The sequence below is a fragment of the Charadrius vociferus genome, unplaced genomic scaffold, assembly GCF_000708025.1.
Source record: "Charadrius vociferus isolate BGI_N301 unplaced genomic scaffold, ASM70802v2 scaffold2, whole genome shotgun sequence".
NCBI classification, from domain to species: Eukaryota; Metazoa; Chordata; class Aves; order Charadriiformes; family Charadriidae; genus Charadrius; species Charadrius vociferus.
Window position 1 is genome coordinate 4,517,617 of NW_009647595.1, and position 24,889 is coordinate 4,542,505.

The window sequence follows — 24,889 nt, forward strand, 5'->3', positions numbered from 1 at the left end:
CGTTGGAATTACTGTAAAAACAGCTACAAAAAAAGCTACGCAAAATTATTTTGATGTGTACTTCAGTTTAAAAAAAAGAACACGTGGGAAATACTTAACAGCTTTGTATAGAAACATACCAGAAACAAAAGTAAATGCAGAGGAAGAAAAGTTAAGAATTTAAGGCAAGACAAACGTGTGGATGACTACAAAATACTGATCACTGAAGTACTGTAAGCTACCAGCAATCTGTTGAGGAAAGCGCATAATTTTCTGTGTAGGATTGGGTTTTGTGGGGGGGGTTGAGGTTTTTTTTGTAATTCGAGGGGGTTTTGTTGGAGTTTTTTTTTAAAAAAAGCTTCCAACTTTGAAAATGCAAGCCAAAACTCCTCTGCATTTGTGTTCTATGCTTGACTGACATTTCTTTCAGTTTACAGTTTGGTCCAGATTCTCATGGTTTAATGTGCAAAGTGTGCTTTTCAAAAAACAGATACAACACTGTCCCCTTCATTAAAGGTTGATGTCAAAGTTTCAGTACTGCTGTTAAAGGGCTTCTAGAAACAAGAGCACAGAAGTCAGATTTATGACCAAGAGATAAGCAATGAACTCTGTAGAACATACACGTGTTACAATAAGACTTTTCCTATAGCAAATAAAAGTAATCAAGGGACTTTTTTTTAAAAAAAAACATGTCTTTCTAGGTTTCAGAAGTGCTAACAATTCCAGCAATAAAACTTTCAAAGTGCCCTGGCTGTGCCTCTCTTTTTAGTGTCTTTTCCAAATGGTATTCAACCGGGTAAGAAACCTTCTCCTCTAATCAACAGTTATCAGTTTAGTATTATGCTATTGGCAAGTCAGATCCTGAAATATTATGAATATTCAATAGTTGTAATCAATTTATTCATGATCGTATAAAAAAAGCACATTTGCATGTGACTGCACTGTCAGATCTATAATACACCAAATAAGACTGCAAAAATAAAAGGCAAAAACGGAAAAAGGCCTCACATCTCCTTTTTTGTTGTTCGGGTGTTGGTTTTTTTACTAATTGTCTCACAGCAAAAAAAAAAAAAAAAAGTAGCAAAGGCTTAGTCTTAAATACAACATTATAATCTGCAAATCAGGTCCTCTAATCCAGACGGGTGGTACACTCTGTTTCAACTGAACCACCCATTCTAAACTTGCAACGCCAGCACTCATTCCTACCCTGAAGCATTGCCTGGCCTCACCCACCCAATCAACTATTCACACCTTATTTTAAGTAGAACAATCAAAAAAAAGTTATTTGTTGTTGGTCTGAATTCTTTAATACCACACTCAAAACTCAGGAAGACAAATTTAAGGATATCTCAACTCAATTCTCAAAGTATTTTTTACAAAGGAGAAAAGAAGGCGTGAATATGGAAGTACAGAAGGTGCTAAAACACTACTAAAAAAATGGACTTGGTGAAAAGCCTACACTGCAAAAACTTATCTTGTCAAAGCATTAAAATTATCATCTCAGAAGACAATTCAGACACTTAGTCAGAATTGTGAAAAAACGCAACCTAGACTGTCGTAGATCACTGAAATACCTAATCTAAAGGCAGTGCAAAATGATGGCTGGTGAGGGGCAACCAGTCATCTTGCAGTGAGGGTCTTCAAATTACTCATCACTGATCTCCTTAATAATCTGCATTGAAGGACCTGATGAACAGCTGTGAAATTTTTGTCATGCAATTATAACTGTTAAGCAACTAATATGAAACTCAAGAGTGATACTGTCATCCATGGTGGATTATTAAAGTAATAATCTATTCAAGAACAAAGTCAAAGGGGAAAGTGGTAAACATCAGTTGCCATAAGTGAAAACACTTCAAAAATTTACAATTAAATAAAAAGTTAGATGATATCTTATAAAAAGAAGTACTGAACACAACAAAGCCACAATAAATTAGTGTTTCCATAAAACGACATGCTGAAGGTTTTGTTCCCAAGTCTATACATTTTTTTTACTGTCTGTAATTCCTAAATATTGACAGCGTAATTGAATAATTGAGGTACAGTAGTTTACATTTGTATATGTCTTGTAAAAAGGTTAATTTTTTTCTTCCAGTTTTTCTTCCTCATCACCAAAGAACAACAAAGGAAACATTCCTAAAATGCAGCCAATGGTCACTCCAATAGCTTTACCCTGGAGAAAGGGGGGAAAAAAATTAAGTTTCTCACTGATCAAGGCGTTGTTACTCATTCGCTGTGTAGTACCAACACAACCTGGAAAACAGACCTTTTGTTCTGGTTTTCAGTTGGGAGCCACATTTTTCTTAGCATGCAGACTAGAAACACAATCCATGACAGAGAGACAGATATGACAAAGTTAGAAACATGAGCTGTGATAAAAGACAATCCTGAATAAGGAGGGGAATGACCCATGAGGAGCTGCACAGGTGGTGAGGGAGGAGACAGAGATTCAAAGGATTAGTAGGATGGCCAGGAAGACAGGGAAGGAAAAACAAAACCACACACATTTTAGGTGCAATTATAAATGTATCTGGTAACGCAAATTATCAAAGTCATGAATGAGGCATTCCTTGCAAACATAATGGCTTGCAAAAGCAGAAGGGGAAGACAAAAAAAAAAAAAAAAGACTGGAAAACAATTCACAATTAACCTGGATGTAAAAGTCAAGAGGAGAGGAAAGAAGACAGGCAACATCCAAACCACATCACCAGCAGTAGGTGGATAATGTTGAGAAGCTTGAGACAGTGGGTAAAAAAGTAAAAATGCTAGCATACAGGTGAAGATGCTCAGAAGTCTTCTCACAGAAGAGTGCTGTGAATGAACTGCAGCGCAATGACAAGGTTTTGCCACACTCAGCTTCCACCAAGAAGCCTCGTATGTTGGACAGACTAAAGGGCAGCCCCCTGACAACATGCCAATTCTTCTCTGCTCAATGCTCTGATCTGTCACTGCTAAAAGCAGACTTCCCCCTCCCCTTAACTTTTCCTCAGCAGGTGTTATTTCTCTTCCCTTAAATCTGCCAAGATATTCTTCCCCATGAAGGTTCATTCTGGCAAAGCAAAAGAAATATCTATTTCTTTACTCAGTTTCTTATAATCTGTTTCTTTCATCAAAATGAACTAATGCTCTCATTGCTTAAGTGGACTGCTTCAAATGTTTAAACGTTAAGTAAGTAATAATCCTGAAAATGAATCTGCAAGAGGGGTATCCCGTAACTGTAAACCCAGGCAGTGATTATTACTCCAATGCTAAAAGTTTACCCAGGGGAAAGCTAATTTCACATCCCAGCTAATTATAGAATATTGGAAATTAATACATACTAGTACAGGTATAAGAATAGCAAGTACTTGACAAAGAAAGTCTAGGAGTAAACTGCTAATGGGTGATAACTTTCAAATAAACTAGTAGCTAGAGTAGCTACTAAACAGAGTAGCTAGAGTTCAACCCAGGTATCTGATAGCATACATAAACTCATGTTGCTAGTCACTTGTGGTTCGTTGCCTACAAAAAACCACCCAAGCCTGAAACAATTCAGTCTCATGATGCTGCCTGACATAGGCTCACAACTAAACCTTCCAGGAAATGAGCAAAATGTTGGTGGTCGTTAAGTATTTAATGGCAAAAGTGGCACAAAGGATTTACCACATAATATTTTAAACAAAAAGCTTCATGCAAACAGTTCCTACCTACAGGATACTCACCAAGTGTGCACTGAGACGTGTTTGCCACATATCAGCTTGTTTGGGTGTCAGATCAGGGATTGAGAGACCCAGTCGCGAAGCTAAAGCTTCTACATAACCTGCAAGACTGGAAGAACAAGAAAACAAGATCAAACCATTTTGGATCTGACAGTACCTTCTAACGACGATTTTGAAATGTTTGAAGCACTGAACTTAAAATGAATAGCTTTTCCTACAGCATACTGATAAAGCCACTGAGAGGTAAATATGGGAAAGTGTTCAGACTTCTGATGGTCACATTTTGCAACGTAAATTAACTAATTTTCTTACTGATTTAATACGCAATATTTCCAGAAAAACTTTATGCAGCAAGACATAAGGTATGAATGTTATTGTATTTTTGCAGAGCTTGTAAGTAACCTTTACTGGAGGAAAGGCCACACACACACAAGTTAGTAATAAGTCTTGCTATTTTCAGAAAAAAAAAATAGAGAGAAAGTAGGGAAAAAAGAGGAATAACAGACAGCTTTATTTGCAGCAATTACTGAGAAATTTTCTTTAAAAAAATAAAGTGAGCTGCATCTGTTTATATCAGAAATAGGTATGCCTAGATCTGAAGACATTTCAGATATATAGCTGTTTTATCTGAGGAGAGGGAAATGTCTTCAGATCTAGGCATAACAATCTGAGGAGGTATATTCTATCACGTATTAGGTATACTCTATCACAGCAGTATATTATATCACAAAAAATGTTTTTTTTTTTCTATTTTGTATTTCAATGAATACACTTTTTGTAGAAAAGAATTCTTAAAAGCAAGAGTTTCTTAAAAGCAAGCATTACCTATAGACTACATTGAATCAGGTCAAATGCCAATCCCAATTTTCTGACTTAAAATATATAATACTGTAATAGCAGAAGAGTTATTCTGTTTCAGAACTATGGCACTGCAGTTTTAACCTAAACAAGAACCACCTAACATTGCAACATTCTCTTAGCAAGGACAGAATACCTTTCTACAGTCATGTAGTTTACTGAAGCAAAATTCAAGAGCTAAGAAAAAAATTAAAGCAATTTCAGCAGTTTATATGTTTTAGTTCGGTAGCACCAGTAGTGTTTGCAAGAGAGGAGAAAAAAAAAATATTCTTAATACAAATTCAGACATACCCCAGTCCAGCTAAATCTGAAACAAGGTTTCCCAAAGCAGCAGCTAGAGGGATGGAAAGGGAAGAGAAAGGGAAAAGGTGGCAAAATGTTATTTTAATTACAAACAAAACCAACCGTCTTGCCTCTCCCACCCCGCCAATGACCCTCCTTTCTTCTCAGTATATACAGCATAAAAGACTAGAAGTAAGTTTCTTTTATTTTAGAGTTTTTCTTCTGACCTCATTGTAATAACAGCAGTGGACTAATAATAATAGAAAGTGCAACTGGTTTTCTCATGTAAATGAAGAAAACTTGACAAATACAAAAAGACAACACTGACACCTGGAAATCAATGTAACAACTTTTCAGATCAGAGTTAAACACGGCTATGTGCGGGTGCCAGTTTCACACAGCTTACACTGGACACCAAGCAAGGCTTTCCAGTGCCTGAGGAGGCACAGGAGCAATGGAAGCAGAAGGAGCTGTTACTCATGTAAGTGACTTTGATAAACATTTCAACATACCCATGAACTGTGTCGGTTTAGGAATAAATATCTATGATTGAATAAAATTACACACTTAAAATACAGCAGATCTTATTGAGATAAGCTTGCTTGTGAGTGTCTTGCATTGCAACGGGGCTGCAAATTTCCAAATGATTAACTTGTTCTGTCGTATACCTTTTCATTTAAGCTATCTGCGTGCTTTCCAGCAACGCTCCACCTACAGTCGGTGGATCCATGAGCAGTTTTTTTTCCTCTGACATTGCAGAGGCACCAAAGCTGCCGTGCAGAGCTTATCAGTTTTGGCCGAGTGCGGGAGCAGGGCTGCTGCTGTGCCTTCCCATGGTATCACACAGAGGCAGAGAAGCCACCAAGAGCGCCAGCCAACACAGAAAAAGGACACCAACACTGATATTCACTTAGCACTGCAAGCAAACAGCAACTTCCAAATACATATATAGGCACATACGTAAATATCAGACCATAGGGAATTTAGAGCAGTTCCATTACAGAAATGCAAATATACTTTCCTAAGCGACCCAGGAATTGAACTTTTAGATTAAAGCTGACAAAAAGCATTTCAAAAGCTATTTGAACTGAAATTCCATTTCCGCAAATGGAATATGTCCTTGCTTCAACCATAGGTTGTTTATTCATTAGGAAAGGCAGCTGCAAGACGAAAGAAGAGCTGTTTCCAGCCCTGTGGCCCACTTTCAGCCTAAAATATAGGAATGTGCCATATTAGTCTATCCATATGACATTTTTATTACTTGCCTGCCATAGTTGAAATTCCTAGGACAACTCCAATTGACAATTCTATTTGGGTTCCCTGAAAAATAAGAGTTTTCTCATTATTTGAGAGATTTTGAGTTAAAATAGATGACATTGATTCAACTGGCAAAAGTATTGCTTACTGCTTCTTTATCTTAAAATTGAAAGCATAAATGGACATTACTTCTACTAGATCTGCACAGCTCCTACCATCCTGGCATATGCATTTCCCCCAGGACAGGAGCCTACTTCTGATATTCTTTTAATATTTTATATTGTTTCCTAATGGCCACCTAATGGACAAAACCATAGTCCCTATCTCTGCATACCATTTTCCCCACTGTGATTCTTAGCTGAGCATACAGCTCTGAATGCAGACTTCTACAAATACCAAGCAAGCAACTAAAACGCAGTGTCATAGCTCCTTACATTTTCAGTTGAAGAAACATAAAATCACACTGAACTGCATGACAAAACAGCAGTGTGTGATGCAAGGATGAGAGACAAGGGGCACGAATCAAAACAGACAAATTCCAGTTATAAGAAAATGTTTTCCACTGTGAGGACAGTTCAGCACTGGAACAGGTTGTCCAGACACATTGTGCCATCTCTGGCCTTAAAGCTTTTCAAGAACCACAGGATAAAATCATGAACAACTTGGTCTGACCTTAGAGCTGACCCTGCTTTGAGCAGGAGGTTAGACTAGAGACCTTGAGAAGGTCCTGAGCAGGAGCAAGACTAGAGACCTAGTGGGTCCTAAGATCCGTTTCCACCTGAATTATCCGGCAATTAAAATCACACTGCAAATGATAATCCTACACAAGGAACAGTATCTTTTGCCTTTATCCATCTTCCTGTTCCACTAGCCCATTTCATCTTCCAAATGAACAGGAACATATCTCAAGAGTGTTACTCAGAAATGCCAGTCTACATCAGTACAAATCAGCATCAACACTATCATTGCCTGCACCGCTCAGAACAAAGGAACACATTAGTAAAAACCCTGAAGACATATTCATCAACACATAATCATATTATCATCAGTCAGTAAAAAAAAACGTATTCACTACAGGATCGTAAGTGTGTCTTGCAGCACAAATTAGGACAGGGAAAAAAAAAAGCAAGCCTCTTCTCAATTCAGTAAAATTAGTTACAATTCTGGCCTTCGGAAGAAACAACACTCCTTTGATTCTGCAAAGGCTCAATAGAGCATGGACACTTTCTTTAAAAAAAGAAAAATTAAAATATAAATTAGTGAATTGATACAGAGGGAAGGAGTCTTCCTGAAGCTCTCATTTACTCATTTACTACTTGAACAATATGAATCATGCTGATTTGATCAAGGAATTAAATAACGAACTTACCGCAGCAATCATAATTGCGTTATCCAAAAATCCAAACCCTACAAAAGGTAATGCATTGTGGAAGAACACTAAAAGAAATAAGTAACAAAGAGAAAATAAATATTTATAAGAGTTCACTAGTTCACACTAACAACTGAAATGTCGGTCTAATGCTGCCTTTAAGAGAAACAAAGACAACAGACACAAAATCCCTTTCCTACTACTTCTATTGTAGGAATTGTATTGTATCGAAAGTACTGCATCAAACTGTCAGGTTCAGTGAAACCCTTTGCTATACATCAGTGTCACTAATGGCTTGGGAAGAACCAGTTAAACCAACATATTCTTTGCAAATACTTGTACAATTTTGGATGGAGGCCACTTTTGCCTACTAGTCTGTAGGAGAAATATTTAAAACTACACAAACTTTGATACTACTTACAGTCCTTCCAACCGATGTTGCAGTATCACTGAAGACTGCCAAACTGTCTCACCAAATTCCCTGCATTCTTCTCTTGCTTGAAATACAGCCCTTTCTCTGCAAGTCCCTCTCTATTCCTGTGCAAGAGCTCCATTCTTCTTCACACATTCCAAAAAATTCATATTTTAAGAGTATTGCCTGGAGCTAGGCAATTCTTGTCAAAACTCCTTCAGCTAAATCTGCAAACGCTAAGGTGGCTTTCACTAGTGTGTCATCCAGCATTAATTATCTCACTATTCAACCCAAACTTCTGTATCTTGATTTTGTTTGGGCACTATGATGAGGACAAGTTAGATTTGAAGCTGAGAGCGCATTGCCTCCAGCTGAATCTCAAGGTGCAAACATCATAAAAATAGAGCGTAGAAAGTTAGATCTTTTCACTTTTTTAAACATTTAAAATGCATTAGCTATTTAGGGTTTTTTCCCACTTCAGATGGGAACAATAATTCCTACATTTTATAAACTTACAGAAATGCAAACATATGAAGAGGGAAGAAAGAAGAGTGCATGAACCTGACAGACATGTGAAAGGAAACTGGTTTGAGTCCCTTTCGGATTTACTTCTCTCAGACAGCATGAATCCACAACCATATAAAAAACAAAGCTGCACAAGACATCTTTCATGCTCAGGTACTAGAACGCATTTGGACTTCTGTAACTATTTTGTAAGAACACACATACCTTCTTAAAGGCACAGGTAAAAGACTAAAGCACAGAAAGTATGAAATACTCCAAATGATTATTCTTTTTCTTTTAAACCACCACAGGACCAAACCCTTAAAAACATAACTAACAAAAAAACCACACAGATATGCCCAGTATTTTCAAAATGTGTGTAACCAAACTCTGGAGCTACAAAAGGAGCTCAAATCCTTACCGAAACTGACAGAATTTTGGAATCCATGGAGTAAACAGAACCCCAGGGACCAAGAAAGAGGGAAAAAAAAAAGAAAAAAAAAAAGACGTAGATACCTAGACTGGGAAAACGTTCAATACATTTGCTCAATGAGAGAGTATAAAAATCACAAACACACACTGATTTGGAAACTAAGTCAGAATTCGAATGACCGTGGTATTATAAAGAATACCAAATCTACTTCCAATTTCTCTGCAATTTTATCCGGCTTCTCAGTCCATCTAAAATATATGTGACAAGAAGCAAGTCAATACTTTTAAGCTTAAACACAAAAACCCCCACAAGGTAGTGCAGCATCAACACTGCTTGGCTTAGAAAAACAACGTTTGCTGCTGGCTTTGAGAAGCGTGCTCTCATTTGGGCTTTCTGTCCTACTTTCACTAAATGGTGCACATTCTCCGGCTGAGGTGCTATGAAATAAAGAAGGCACGGTGATTTTGGTGTTTGCTTTGGTTTTCTGTTACTCCGTATGACAAGGATGAGGACAGACCAGCACTTGCAGGAGAAAGATGAAGCAATTCAAAGACAGACTGCACAAGTACTGAACCACATTCAACAAACATTCTTCTTTTACCATGTCTCAGTTGTCCTGGAGATGGTGGTGCAACCTCCAACTTTTCTAGAGAAGTCAAAATGAAATGAGCAGTTAGCTACTTCATCACAAATTCAGTTTATTATAATATAAAGTATTTACCAAATTACTAGCAGGCAAAGAAGCAGTTATGCTATGTAACAGATTTAAAATGTGAAGAAAAATGTTTCACTTTTACATTTTTATTATTTTTACAAAAGATAACTTGATATTAAAAGCCAAAAAGTCTTTAAAAGATATTACAAGATTAAACTAGTGTAAGTGATTATGCAAAGTAACAGCATATATTAGAAGCAGCCCAATAGCCATTTTTATTACTGAAAATTAGAAAAACCACACTAAAATTAGAAAAACCAGGACATTCAAAGGGAATTGTATTTCATTATTTGTTTTTAGAGGTCCTCTAAGCATGCAGCAGACAACCTTCTTTCCTCCAGAGACAGTCTGAAAAAAAACCCCTACCATTTCTGTTCTGACAGAATGCATCTTTTAATAGCTAGTACGAGAATAAAAGAAAAATATTATGATGACAGTAGAGACCACTGATTTCAGTAACAGCAGATCACGTTTGGTCATTTGGTGCATGTTTCAGGTATCCTGGCATCAAACCATTAAGAGCTTGGAAGGACAGGGACGTCACTCCTGAACCTGACAGAGCACTCTATAGGAATCTAAGGCTGTATATTAAAGGTGATATACAGAATGCAGCAGCAACAGCTTACCCAAGTCACAGGGGCAAGGGAAAGACAACAAGCTACTTTTTTTAGGTTTGGAGGGGTCAGGGGGGTTGTTTGTTTTTTTTTTATGTGGATTTTGAGCACAAGACCCCTTTTTAAAAGCAGGAAATAAAAGTTGCCCCAACATCTTCCAGTATTATGAAACCTGAGCTGTTGACAAGTTGTTTCCATACTTTTGATTAGGTAACTTCTATAGGCAAAGGCAAAAAATGGTAAAACACAACAGGAGCCTAAAGTATTCAACTTTTACTTGGGGCAGCCAAGTACATGAAAAGACAACGCTGCAAACACAGGCTGTGAATCATTTCAGCATATGCCTGAACTGTCCAGGCTAGAGTGAATATCCCTGCATCTAAGTCACTTCTATATTCAGAACTGTTGTAAAGGAGAAACTAAAACATTTACTTAAATTAACTTTAAAAAAAAAAAACCAACCCAAAGTTAGACCATAACACCAGTATTCAGCCAACCAGGACCCTGGCTTCCAAAATAATTTCATTAATTTAAGGTTTTAAACTATAAAAGCTTTCAAGCTTTAGCAGTTATTGAAGAGCTGCTTTTTCCCTCTACGTAACAGATAAACTACCCAAGCTCTACAAACAGCAGTTGTACTCATCACGCAAGTGGGAGATGTAAAGCGAAAATACTACAGAAATACATAAAGATTATTTTTTTTCCCCTCTAGAAAATGCCAAGGAATTCACAGATTTATACTTCGGGCTGGAGGAGGAACAAAAGAACATCCCATGGTAAACAGGGGGGAGCCCCTGCAAGAGGCAATCTTCCACAGCCACAGGCATCACTGGTGCCACACAGACAAAAAAAGTCAGACCAAAATTTTCAGCTTGCGTTCACGAAGGATAGGACTGAGGGTGGGACCCTTTTTTCCCTCAAAACAAACTTCTCCTGCACTTGCCTGCATGTGGTCTCCCTCCATCCTCACAGGTTAAGCAAAGATTTTACAGAAGCATGAAAAGAGTGAGCTATCTATATTCACCAGCACTGCCCCTTCAGCAGCTTTTCTCAGAGACAGCAAATTCATACAACAGTGGGGAAAATCAGAGCCACTTTGCTTCAAAGAAATTAACTGAAGCCACTCTCTCCAAAAGCTCTAGATGCCCTGAGGGCGGCCAGCCCACCTAAGCCAGCACCATCACATTCCTGATGAAGTTTTCCTAACCTCTTCTTACTCCGTCCTGCTGTCTGCCAGGGAGAGAATGAAAAGCCAAAATCACAAAGACAAGCACAGGAGGTCACTGGGAGAGTGCTGCCCTCCATGGCTTTCTGGTCCAACGGGAAGCTATCACACAGACCAGCTGGTTCCTTGGCTTCATGTGACACTGCCACTGAAACCATCCCTCCTGAAGTACCATCTATTCTTCAAGTCTAGTTCTCCATATACAAGGATTTCACGATAAAAAGCTGTAACAGCAAACATAAGCTTCCAGGAAAGACTCTGTTCACCTCCGAGGAAGACATCTTTTCATAGTTTGCCCTGAATACAATATCCAGTTAGTTTAGATAATTCTCAAGTGAAGCATTTTGGGTACCAATACATAAGACTATCTGGTTTATCACACAATACTACAAAGCTCTAGAACATCAGTCTTGCGGATTTAACTATAACTGATGTTTGAGTTTGATAGCACATAGCAGTCTACATAATTACACTCTATTCAGTGTAGCTAGAAAGCTATTAAAAGCTAAAAAACAGTGCATAATTGATTTTAGAAAGTTATTACCAAACGGAGGAATTGAGGACAAGCTTTTGGTAGGAGAAAAAAAACCCAGCCCTTTACATCTATGAATAATGGGAGTTTCAAGTCATTAACTAAAAGGGACATAAACTGCCTCCTTTAGAGTATAAATCAAGGACTATCTTGGGATGGTTTTAAAAGGAGGGAAGCTGGGGGACACTACTTTGGGGGCAGAGGAGACAGGAAACAACAAGGGATCAAATGTAAGTGAAAATTCCTTCATCATTGACAACTTGCTTTGGTACTGTGGGATTCCTGCTAAATAGCCATTTTATGAAGCAGGGCACCTAAGGTGCTTCAACAACACTAGGGTAGTCAAATGCTAAAAGAGAGGTTCCTAAGGACAGCACGGTGGCACTGTGCCCTGGAGACAAACTGCTCTTGTCTGGCCATGGGGAACTCTGGTGTAGGTACCAGTGTCTTCCTGCCATATCCATAAGAACTTTCTTTTATAAAAGAGTCTTGCTAAACTGATCTGGAAGTGTGCCTGACACACAGCTTCCTTCATCATTGAGATAAAAATTAATCTGGGGAAAAAAAGAATCTGGGATCACGTGTATTAATGAGAGAGGGACAGAAGTCTGACAGAAGAAGTTCATATAACTAGTGCAGGTCAACCCTGCTCACGCTCCGGAGAAAGAAGCTCCAATCCCGACACCCTCTCTGCCTGAACCAGGGACACAGGTCTCTAGCCTGGAGAGGCCATCTAGTCCCATCCTGCTCAAAGCAGGGCCAAATCAGACCAGGGTGCTCAGGCCCTTGTCACACAGTACCTTCAGGACCAGGCTCAAGGAAAAAGCTGTCCCCCGTGGAGCAGCAAAGCAAGCCGTTAGGCACAAAGCAGCATTCGCTGAGGGCTGAAGTACCCTCCGCCACTGTGAGGTACAGAGCACTGCCCGCTACGGGGAAGGGGGCTGGACCAGCTCAGCTGTACTCGCAGAGGCCAAGGCTTAGTTTAAAGCCAGGACATTGGGAAGAAGAAGAAAAAAAAAAATTAAAGCAGAAAGAATTAAATAACCACTGTGGCATGAAAGCAAGTAACTTTTTTAGAGAATCACTTCCAATACCACCTCTTTAAAGCATAACATACTTTAAAACTCTGCAAGATATGAAGGCACCAGGGGAACACATCTCTCGGAGAGCTAAAAAAATTCTTTAAAGCAATTTTTTAAAACTCTAGATGGCAAAATGTATTTCAGAATAAGGTATTTATTCACAGGAAGCTGTTCTGATTATTTATATTTTCAAGGCTCAGCAAAAAAACAAGAAAAAAAAATCTTCAGAGAGTACAGCAAAAGAAACACGCCCTTAGCTTGCTTTACCAGAGGGAAAACAAAAATCCAAGTTGCAAAACCCCTGTTCAGGAATTGAATTCAGTCAGAATCCAGCAGTTCAGAGTTTAAATGTGCAGGGAAAAAACCTGAAGTATGCAGTATTGCATTTCACGACAGCTATTCACCAGCTCGTCCTGTCCCATAGTGCTGAATAAGACACCAGATTTCATCTAATCATGGAAGGAATAAAATCAAATGGCAGAGTAAGGAATACTGCTATTTTCTAACTGACATTCATTATCATAACTGAAGTTATAAACCAAGGTTCAAGTGCAATACAGGTCACAAGCCCTGAATTAGCAAAGTCTGGGGAGCAGAAAAAAAAAAAACAACATTAACTGCCTCTTAAATCTGTTTTTGATCTTTTTTGAATTTACAGTATCACCTTTTTGCTATCTAAACATTTACTTTTTTTTTTCTTTAAATAGATAGAACCCATAAGGGAATATAAAACTGTCAACATAAATAATACCATTATCCACAACTTGGCCCAAATCCAGCAAGTTAAATTTAACTCTGCCAATTGAAGCCAATTTAAACCAAGACAGTACTTGCAATTTAGTTTTAAAATTATTATTCTTAGCTGACAAAAAACCCACAACTGACTAACAGGTAATGGGGCTGCATTTATTCAGATGGTTAAAAAAAAAAACAAACAAACAAACAAAAACCTGAAAGTTGTCATCACTGGTTTTTGAATTATCATTTTTTTAAGAACTGGCACACAAGGGAACTTGCAAGCCTAAAGGCATGCATGATGATGTTTTATTCAAATTGCCACTGCCATAAAATTTTATAGCTAAATCTGCTACTGTCACCCAGGGGCAGGAAACACATAGCAGTGATAACAAGTACTATGGCCAGGGCTACCCCAGGAAGACACATGCTATAGCTGAGTTAAATCTAAGACAAGAATACAAGCATTGTTTTATAGATTTTTAAATAGCGACCAAATCGTTAAGATTAACGATTTAACAATGAATATCAAGAAGGTAAGGAGGAGGAATATGAAAAGTATTGATAATCTAGATCCATTATAACCTCACTGTAGGCTCTGAAGGTTAGTGTCTCATCTGGAAGCGAGGGAGGGTTTTATCCCAAATTCATCATTCTGTTTCATCCAAAAAGCCTGTCCAGGTCACTTCAGCAAATCACTCAGTTACACACCACGGAGGCAGCAAGGGCTTCACTTGCACAGCACACGAAATCAAACCAATTGTTGCATCTATTAAAGAGAGGTACTCCTTTACACATGTGTTCATAAAAGGATCTTTATCCCCAAAATTCGGGATTGGAGCCTAGAAATGAGATATATGTTATTACTTTGTTCAGTATCTAGAGGAACCTTAAGAGTAAAGTCTGACTATGATGTATGAGTTCGTTCATGAAATAAGCTCAAAATGCGCATCCCTATGTTCCTTTGTTCCTCCTCTGTTTTCCTCAACGTTTTAACAGAAACTGCAAAAATCTGAGTACATAAAGCAAAACACAAAGTTGAAAAAACATGGTCCATTGATCTTCAACTGGGTTCCCTTAATATTCCAGATGGGAAAAAACAATCCAGGAATTGACAGCAAAGAAAAAAATCTGCATCATTTATTATAACTCACAAATGGTTTCCTGTTACTACAGCAATTAAGGCATGAAAGGATGCTGACTCGTGCAGTGCTAAATATAATCTTGGCTGCTAGCCTGTTCAGTCACATGCACACAAGCAGAGAAAGCTGAGCAAAGCACTAGTAGGAGATGAATAGACAGAGAACATGATAAAATAATTTCTCAGTAGAGAAATTGAAAAGACAACTATGTCCAACCCCTGAAAAGACAACTATGTCCAAACAAATATTCAGCATAAATACAAACAGGACACTATGAGCATTAAAGATTTTTTTTTTTTTAATACTCTCTGTAACACTGTAGAAAATTACACAGTGATCACGTTCCATCTCCTGCACTGAAAATCCTTGAAATACCAGAAGTGATCATCATCTTTATTTGAAACTATTGTTATAGCTACTGCACCAAGTACTGAACAAGCTTTTCAGGAGTGCCGTTTGCTCCCCGGCATCAGCCAACCAATTCCCTTCAGAACAAAATCCAGGAGTGATTTCAGGGATAGTTCACTCCTGGGATCCCATCCTAGCAGGTGGGTAGCCCAGACATATGGGACCTGGTGCAAATCCAGGGCTAAGTGCCACATACAATGTATGCAGCCAGCCTGCTCCAAAGCAAAAAAAAAAAAAAACCCAACCAAACAAAAATACCCAAACCAAAACACACTTATGATCCTGATCATAACTGCTCTGCACCACCTCACCTAGTGGTCAGTAGTTATTCCCAAGAACAGACACATTTAGCAACAGAAACGAACATTATTTCTCACCAGATGCAGGATAGTCTAGGTTTAAATATTAGAGAACTTAATTTCAACTTTATCTGCAGTGCTTACTGGATGTTCATCATCAAATTTTGTGATTATACAATATACTTATCCCTTCCAAAAACGTGATTCATTTCCTTTTAGAGATGTTTAACAAAACACAGAGACCTAATGTGGAAAACCTGTCTGGAAATCTAGGAGAAAGCATAAAATCCAAACAGGTATCCAGAGACTCAAATCACTGTCTTTATCATTAAGATGCTTTTTTTCCTGATCTAATCCAATTTTCTATCAGTGCCTTATAAACTTAATGGTCAGCAGTGGGATTTGCAGTCATTTGCTTAACAAGGTCTCAAACAGAGCTGAAAAAAATTAGAAATTAGATGCTTGCCTCAAGATTCAAGGGGGTTAATCAGCTAAAATAATGGCAATGCAGAAAGGACTTGCAGTTTGGAACAGAGATGCAGGCTAAGGTTAGAAATATGGAATTTGAGCTGTCTCCTTCAGAGAGAAATTGAAAATGTCAGAAAAGCAGCTGATGTGTTTGTATAAAAATGCCAGAAACAAGGTAACATTGATGGGAGAGTGAACAGGAACAATGACATGGTATTCTGATCTGTGCATTCCAGAAGTGAATGTTTATATGTTATTTAACAAAAAAAAAAAAAACAAAAAAAAACAAATAGGAAGGTACTTGAGTGTTGCCAAGAAATAAACTGGCTGTAACAACTCACTGACCAGAGCGAGCCATCAGCAGAGTCAAAATTCTCTGCCTCAAAAAACCAAAGAAATACTTATCATCCCAAACAGAGGTGGGCTTTTCTTTCCTTCCTCACCCTCTCCATTTCAGCGCTTGGGGACTGCAATGAGTTCCCAGGACATGGAGGAAGAAGACCTCCCAAAGGCATAGCAAACTCTTCTGTCATACAGTGAAAGAAGTCAAATCCAGTTGGTGGCCGGTCACAAGTGGTGTTCCCCAGGGCTTGGTACTGGGGCCGGTTCTCTTTAATATCTTTATCAATTCTCTGGACGAGGGGATTGAGTGCACCATCAGTAAGTTTGCAGACAACACCAAGCTGGACGGGAGTGTTGATCTGCTTGAGGATAGGAAGGCTTTACAGAGGGATCTGGACAGGCTGGATCCATGGGCCGAGGCCAATGATAGGAGGTTCAACAATGCCAAGTGCCGGGTCCTGATCTTGGGTCACAACAACCCCACACAGTGCTACAGGCTTGGGGAAGAGTGGCTTGAAGGCTGCCCAGTAGAAAGGGACCTGGGGATGTTGGGGGACAGCCAGCAGGGTTGTTTAGCCTGGAGAAAAGGACGCTGAGGGGAGACCTTATCGCTCTCTACAACTACCTGAAAGGAGGTTGTAGAGAGGTGGGGGTCGGTCTCTTCTCCCAAGTAACAAGCGATAAGACAAGAGGAAAAGGACTCAAGATGTTCCAGGGGAGGTTTAGATTGGATATTAGGAAAAACTTCTTCACTGAAAGGGTTGTCAAACATTGGAACAGACTGCCCAGGGAAGTTGTGGAGTCACCATCCGTGGAGGTATTTAAAAGATGTGTAGATGTGGCACGTAGGGACAATGTTTAGTGGTGGACTTGGCAGTGTTAGGTTAACAGTTGGACTTGGTGATCTTAAAGGTCTTTTCCAACATAAATGACTATGATTCTATGACATTTGGATCAACACATCTTCCCCTGGGATCATTAACACCCTCTCCACTAACTATGGGAAAAGACCAGATAAGTACTTCAGACTAACAGTAGAGTGGAATTAATCTCATCCAAATATACTCATCCAACTGTTTCAGTAAAATAAGATGTTGCCACTTGTCTGTCAACACTGATTTTTCTTGGGCCTCCCTGGTCTGAGGTAAGTGTCTAATCAATCACTTCACCGGTTTGCAGCTGAGCAGAGCAGCAGCTCAGCACCAGAGTTGCGTTGGGAACAAGTGAGACCACAGTATCTTTGTATTATCAGGGCGTAAGATTAGGTTTTTGACTGTCCTCCATAGCAGGTTCATGTAAGAGGATAAGCAAAGCAATTCTGTGGGACACCACAAAAGATTTGTTAACATGAATTGTCAGAGCTCTGCACATAACCAGAGATCTGATCTAGTAGAAGGCTTTCATCACCTTTAAATAGAGCAGTGTTAGGCATCACTGATGCCTACATACAAGTACTCACAAAACATCTACATACACAATTATAATATCCTTTATTTAATGATGTTCTGCTCCAGGCCCTGTTCTTAAAAAGAACCCTGAGAGGGTAGAGGGATGAGTTTGTTTATTCCCACCCCTCCTCTCCCTTATGACCTTCCCCCACCTGTGCAAAACCACACCTGTTTCCCCAATAAAGAATGGAGAGGAAAAAAAGGTAATTTATGAAGAACAGGGAGCAGGGCTGGCTTTCAAGCCCAGGCACACAATCCCGTGCTTGCAGCCAGCAGCACATCCCCTTAGAGAACAAAGGTGAGTGACGATAGCCTGTGCAGCACCCAGGGAAACTGGGATGCTCCCTCCTCTGCTGCCCTAGCACAAAACAGAGCGTTTTAATAACACGGGGGGCTCTCCCTCATAGCAGATGTAGTGGGCTAGGTCCACGCTATAGTCACTGGCTTTTTATACTGTCATTCCCAGGCACAGAATGCAAGATTTTGCCTTTTGCAGTACCCAAGAGTCTTGAAATGAGAAAAAAAGTGACTTTGTTAATATCAAGAGAGGTGCTTGCTGTTAAGAGCAAATCCAAGGCTGGCAACAGCAGTGCTTCCCACAGTCCTTGGTACCAGCAGCACCAGCACCTGTACTCAGTCAGACAGCAACCACCCTGCCAACAGCCAACACCACGTGCAGTTACAGCAATGCAGTAACACCAGGAGGACAACTGGTAAATTTGATGGATTTGGTGGGATTCTTTTTTTTTTTTTCCCCCTCCCTTTAAGAGAAATCTACTTTTATCTTTACTGAAAGCTGAAGACAAACTGCTATTAAATCATGTAACACTAAGCATCAGCCTTTTCTCAAGCAGTAAGTTGCATTCCCTGCCTAAGGATGACCTTGAAAGCAAGTAAGACTGCAGAAATAAGCTGCTCTCTGAAATAATTTTAAATGCATATAGAGTTTATTGCTTTTCATCTGTCTCAGAATCAAGACAGCTACCCAGAATGAGGCAGAGCAGACAGATAAACTGAACGATGTTCAAACATTTCATTACAGACCCACATTAAGTGTAATTACACTCCTCCTAATTTTTCACTGCATTGAGGCAATAAAGACAAAAGTATGAGCTACCCTAAAGTCCTTAAGAAACTATTCATACCTGTCAGCAAAAAAGAGTACCATCAGAAACCACTGAGAATTTAAGTTCCAGCCATAAATTATACCCAGATAATCTGTATCTCTCTATATAAATGCCTAATGAATACAGAACACAGCAGCAATGAAACTATTCTTAACTCTTAGCCTACTGCTAGAGGTAGGCAGTAGATTGGCTGGTTGGGGACCTTTCTTCTTCCCTTCCCCCCGTAACTTTGCAAAGCCTCTCGCTGCATTTGTGAAACTAGTCATTCAACATCTGACTCTCGGCACAGTCAACGCCAAGCTGCAGTGTCAGCTATCTTTGGCAAACGGCTGAAGGAAAGAATGTTATATGATATAATGTAAAAATAGATAAAATACACTTTACATGGAACTTGACCTCAAAATGTTCTCTTTTGGCTTTTATGTTATAAGAATATGGAATATCTGCTAGGTTGTTATGCAGCTGCATTATTTACTAATTTATTCTGCACATGATTTTAAGTTCTACTAAAAAATTCACTGTTAATGAAAATGATCCAAAATTACTAACATTGTTGATTTTGTAAATAGGGTCATATAAACAAGGAGAAGCAGATGACAAAGACTGCTGGGCTCTACTCTTCCTCTAAGTGAACAGTTCTAACTAAAGTTCACTTTTAACTCTTTCAACCAATTGCCTTTATTCTGCAAAACAAAAAAGGGAAAATTCTTCTCCCAGTCAGAGTTTCTGCAGCCTTTGGTGAGCACAAGCCCTCCCTCGGGAGGATTAACTAGCTCAGTCGCAAGTGCATCTCTGCAGCTTCCAACTACACAGAGCTAACACAAGCTTCAGCCCACGTCACACCACTGCAAGTCACAGCTGTGCAGACGCTCCCTCAAAAGCTACTTCAGGATCTCTGCTCCATGGAGTACTACACACCTGGCCCATTTATTTAATCCCAATGTTGGTTAATCTTCCTGGGAAACTACCCAATGACAGTTCATGAGAGACTGGGTTCCGTCACTTAGCAGTCTTTGTTTTCAGCTTTGCACGTTTTCCCTTTTCCATTGCTAGGTTTACTTGTTCCTTTGTCACAATTTCAGCTGTGAAAATTGCAGACTCCTGTGAGCACCGAAATTACATGCTCCACCTCCAGTTCTGCTAATCAGTTTGAGAATTAAATTACAAACACAAACCCACCGCTGAATCCATGGCTTTCTGCACACATAAGCCTGTTTTATTTTCTACATGGGAGGAAATACAGAATTTAGTCTATTTAACACTTTTCCCCTTGGCAGTGGAAAGTATGCTGTGCCACTGGTGCATCGGTGACATACCTGTAATGCCAGTATTTCGCAGACACCTTAGTGAAATTTGTGTTCCTACAATTTTTTTTTTTTTTTTTTTTTTTTTTTTTTTTTTTACACTGATCAATGGGAGCTGATCTCAGTGTGCCTCCAGTGTCCTCACCTCCCTCATTCTCATCTGCTCCTCCAAAATTTGGGCAATGTATACGCAGCCTCTTCTCCAGCAGCGAGGAAGGGGATAGATGCAGGCTGAGGATGCCTTTTGCAGTGCTGTAGACTGGGGGACAGCCACTGATGCCAGGAGGAATAATCCCGGATAGAGAGCCAGAGGAAGGGAGAAGAGGGAGAGCTCCCTGCCTAGTCACAACAGGCAAGAACTTTGAAGTCAAGAACGCTCCCAAAGATAATTGCAAGTACTTGACAATACTAAAAGCATAACCTGGGAGATCGAAACAGTACGGCTCACTAGTGCAAGTCACCGTATGTGCTGTTAGTGACACAGGGATCCCAGAACAGACTCCTGCCTGAGGCACAAAAGCCCTTATGGCACTTCCCATGAGAAAACAGTGAAGGCAGAACCTTAGGTCAAATACAAAACCACACCTTGAATTGATCTAAAGTCATGATGCTGCTACAAGGGGTGATTCAATACTTTTCCTCCCATTCCTGAATTCCCTCCTGATCCTACATTTGGGACTTATTCTTTATTCTAGCACTTGTGATCAGCCAGGTGTACAGCCAGGCCCAGAGAAGAACTGCAGTGCTATCATTGGAAAACAGGAATGGCACTGCACACCCAGAGGTGTTTAGGGCAGGGGGACAGAACAGGACACTCCCTTTGCATAACTGGGGTGAAACAAACAGTAAATCCACACCCATATGGATAAGTCACATCTACTACGTATCAGCTCATCCAGAGCTCATCTGTGCTTGCTTTTATCCCACAGTGGGGAAGCCATCTGATGTTTTTTTCCTCCACGGCTGGGAAAGAATAATTAAAGCAAGCTTTTTTTTTTGTTAACTGAGGTTTTACACAAGGTCAGACATAAATCACAGTAAAACTCAGTCATATTAGTGTCCAACTGCAAAAACTGAAATAAGCAGCATCTGGAAACAAGGCCGATAGGATAGGTTCTTAGCATCGAACCCAGAGAAGTAAACCACCAGTGAAAACATTACAAATCCACAGACTTTTTTTCTTTCTGAGAAACCAGATCAAATAAATAAGTAAACAGCAAGTCACATATATTTCCCACTGGAACCAGCGATCTTCAACACAGGCCACTTGTGCTGAATCAGAACCACAAACACACCTTTGTTACGCTCCTTCTGTTCAGGGAGAGGGACACAGAATGACAAGAAGCCTGTCCGACATTTTCAAGAGGAAAAGGTCACCAGGCTGACTATTTATAGCACCACTGCCACTTTTGCAGCTACTTATTTACTTTGCTTACTTTACTCCATTAAATAATATAAAATAGGTAATAGGTAAATGGGGGAAGGGGGGGGGGCAGGAGGGGAGAGTATTTCAAGCTGCTGTCCCATCTCTTTTATTTATTAGGCAAGATAGCTGTAGATCCAGCTGGCAATTCTTACATATCTTCATCTTGAAGAAAACAGTAAATTTCACATTTGTGACATCACATCTTTACTTGTGCTTTGTAAAAATCAGCCCCTTGTCAGGACTTAATGAAGCAAAGAAACAGCTGGATTGAAAGGCTATTTGCAATCCAAAAATACAAGCTGATGGTATTTAGAAGAGCAGCTGGCTGAAGAAATCAGTTTGTTCCATGCACATTTCTCTCCAGTCTTCCATGAAACTCAATAAAGCCAATAAACCACAATTTCTGCCCATTCAGATTGCCATGAAAGATGGGATAATATCCTAATGGAGACTGATGATTCACACTCTTAGTGTTAAGATGAGTTATAGCAAACTGGCCAGCAATACGGGATGGATCACTGCATAGAGTCAAAAGCTAGCAAGAGCAAATAACTGAAAGTCATAAACAAAAAAGTTATTTTAGCAGTACAATAACCAGAAACTGATGATGTCCAAAAGAAAAATGCAGTAGGTCAAAATGCAACAATTACCTGTTGGTTCACAATAAGCATTTGGACCTGAAGAAAATACCAGAGCTTTGTTGCAACACAACTGTACACACATCATCACACCATGAAGGTGACCGACCTCTCTCTGCCCGTGACAAGAATCACATACCGTATCCTCTGGCTCCTCCTAACCCTGCCTGAAGGCTTCCCAGAAAGTTTTAGAAAGAACTGGTGGTGTCCAGCTGACAGGTCCCAGACTATCTCCGAGAAGTGAGTTTTGGGAACCAAAGTCCGGGCCACCAGTGAGACGCACATCTCTGGCTCCTCTCAGTTCAAGTTGGCCTCACTGTAGAAGCCTTTTGCTTTCAAATTTTCTCATTCTTTTTGAAACGAAGAAGATTTTTCAAGGCTTCTTCCTTCCCCCAGGTCACGCAGGAGCCTTTCACCAGGATCATTGCCAAGCAGTAAGGCAAGTTTTAATTCTGGAAATGCCTATGCTCTTATATGACATCCTAAAAGCTACAAAGTATTTAGAAAGCATGTTGAGGAAAGGTTTTATCCCTGGGTACAAGCAGTAGGAGAGAATAAAACAAAGCACCTGCTCCTTATGTCTGCTTTAAGCCCACAGGAGAGTTGATACAGAATATGCCCCATCTCCAAACATATAATATTGCACTCTTCAGATACATTCCTATTTGCTCTTTTTATTGTCTAGAGAGAAACGTGTAAGTTTAAAAAAAAATGACCTGTTGGAATTTGCCAAAAGCTAAAGCATGTCAGTTTGTCAAAATTGAAAAAACCCTCAAAGAATACCCAAAAAGCAATGAACATGATGAACCCATCACACACAAATGGAAACTGGCAAATGATGCAGCAAAAAAAAAAAAAAAAGGTATAGCAAGTATCAGTAAATATTATGGCTGCTAGGATGGATACTTTATTAATAATTAATATTCAAATATCTAAGAAACCAAAGTAAATGAACATTGGACAAAACAGCTATGATTTCACGTCCCGTAGTTTTGAATGAAACATGCAGTCTGATGGGTTAAAAACAGTATTTTGTAGGCTTTGCCTTAAAAAGCTCCCTGTGCTGCAGAGGAAGCAAGGGTTTCATTTCAGGCATGGGTTAGTCACATCCCAAAAATTCCAAGGGGCAGGTTGAATGTTAAAGGAAGTTCTCACACACAGCAACAAAATGGAAACAAGAACATGTGCCTTCAGGTTTTTGAAATAACACTGTGTTAATTTAAGGAGAAAGAAAGAGGGGAGGGGGCACAAAACAGCTCACATGCTCAAGTCCAGCTTTCTCCAACTGAGACACTTTACCAGAAAAAAAAATCCAAACAAAACCAGCACCAGAGAGGTCCAAGACAGCTTCCTTAAATACTTTGTTTGCATGATATACTTATCTCATTTTTCCACTTTTTGTTTTTAGAAAAGATTTTCTCCTGGAGACACCAGCTGCCTCTGTAGTTCCATATTTGGACTGATTAAATAATAAATAAGGCTGACTAAAGCTCAGAGTTTTCAGTTGAATGAGTAAGCTTTAAATAATTTCTTTCTTAGAGAAACTGGTAGACTTCATTTTCCTTTAATTTCAATTACACTCCGAAACAGTATCTCTGTATTCACGAAATAAACATGATTCACTTCATTCATGCCTATTATGTGGAGATCTAAGTGCTTCTAATCTATCACTCTGAAAGGTTTAGGTTGCATTATAAGCAAAAGTTGCATTTGAAGTGATCTTTCCTAAAAAGAACTAAATCAAAAGCATCCCTGAAACCAGATAAGACAGCTAAAAGGACAATCTTTCTTCTATAATCTGTATTATTTTACAGAAGAGACACACAGTTAAAGAACAATGGTTCAAGGTTTAGATTATATTTTTTTTTTAAATTCATTATTTAAAAAACGTTCGTGCATGACAACTATTTTGCACACATCACATGCTTAAACATGCAAAAGATGGAAAACAAATTTTAACTGGAACAATCTTTATTTTATCTTTTCTAAAACATTACTTGCAGGAAAGGGCAAAGGCAACTAACTAAATAATGATATTTTGAAACAGTAATATTATTTCTGCATTATGTTTGGACCACGTAATTCAATGCACAACACTTTCCTAGGAAAAGGCATAAGGTAGATGATGCTGAGCTTCTTCAAGTAAATGAAGCTGTTTCACAGCCTGAAATCTCCGGTCGATATTAGCTCAGGAGAGTTTCCACCAGACCAGGACCTGAAACACTTCTTCAGTCACATTAAGAATAAGTCCACCAAGTACTACAGGGATCACTGAAATTCTTGAGACTGAAGGCTTTATATTAACATAAACAAACAAAACCCACATACTTTTATTTCTTGTAGCAATACATGCCAACCGCACCAAAACAAGCAAGCGGAAAGTCCGTCAAACCAGCAGCCTGCTGGCCTTATGCAATGCCACATCTTAGCAAACACACTTTTTTGTTTGTTGTTGTTTATTTTTTTTACTGTACCAAAAGTACTGGTCGTCTCTGGTGACACTACCTCCTTCGCTGGCTGCTCAAGTGGTATCAGTGGTTTAGGGTATCTGGAGGCTACAACGAATTTTCAAAAGCAAAACAGCAATAAATC

At 39.2% G+C, this 24,889-nt stretch overlaps 1 protein-coding gene across 1 annotated transcript in view; it reads right to left on the reverse strand.

The window, feature by feature from the left end:
• Positions 1-1,204: 1,204 nt before the first annotated feature.
• TMEM65 (transmembrane protein 65) overlaps positions 1,205-24,889 on the reverse strand; it is a 28,225-nt gene continuing 4,540 nt past the window's right edge. Inside the window, exons 2-7 of the mRNA XM_009881006.1 lie at positions 9,394-9,438; positions 7,444-7,511; positions 6,083-6,137; positions 4,827-4,869; positions 3,681-3,786; positions 1,205-2,152 (exon numbers count right to left, since the gene is read on the reverse strand). Coding sequence (XP_009879308.1) covers positions 2,057-2,152; positions 3,681-3,786; positions 4,827-4,869; positions 6,083-6,137; positions 7,444-7,511; positions 9,394-9,438 — 413 coding nt within the window. The 3' untranslated portion in view covers positions 1,205-2,056. The remainder of the gene's footprint in view (positions 2,153-3,680; positions 3,787-4,826; positions 4,870-6,082; positions 6,138-7,443; positions 7,512-9,393; positions 9,439-24,889) is intronic.